Below are 346 nucleotides of genomic sequence, written 5' to 3' on the forward strand. Positions count from 1 at the left end.
AGCTGCTGCACTATCACCCATCACAGCAACAGCTGCAGCAACAGCAGCAACAGCAGCAACACCAGCAGCAGCAGCGGCAACAGCAGCAGCAGCAACAGGAGCAGCAGCAGCAGCACCAGCAACAGCAGAAACAGCAGCAGCAACAAAATACCTTGAGCAGCAAGAAGGTCTGCAGCTACAAACCTCGAGTGTTTGTTAGTGTCCGTCTGCTGCAGTTGCTGCTGCTGCTGCTGCTGCTGCAGTTGCTGCTGCTGCTGCTGCTGCTGCAATCAAGTTTGCTGCTGCGGTGCAGTCCTCCTTGTTGTTGCTGCTGCAGTTCCACTGCAGCAGCAGCAACCCTATGTGT

At 55.8% G+C, this 346-nt stretch overlaps 1 protein-coding gene across 1 annotated transcript in view; it reads right to left on the bottom strand.

The window, feature by feature from the left end:
* Positions 1-346, bottom strand: part of EMH_0078090 (uncharacterized protein) — a gene marked incomplete at both ends in the record, with an annotated part of 4,148 nt that overhangs the window by 1,304 nt on the left and 2,498 nt on the right. Inside the window, one exon of the mRNA XM_013499951.1 lies at positions 184-321. Coding sequence (XP_013355405.1) covers positions 184-321 — 138 coding nt within the window. The remainder of the gene's footprint in view (positions 1-183; positions 322-346) is intronic.

This window comes from Eimeria mitis, genomic scaffold, assembly GCF_000499745.2.
Source record: "Eimeria mitis Houghton genomic scaffold, Emh_scaff4855, whole genome shotgun sequence".
NCBI lineage: Eukaryota > Apicomplexa > Conoidasida > Eucoccidiorida > Eimeriidae > Eimeria > Eimeria mitis.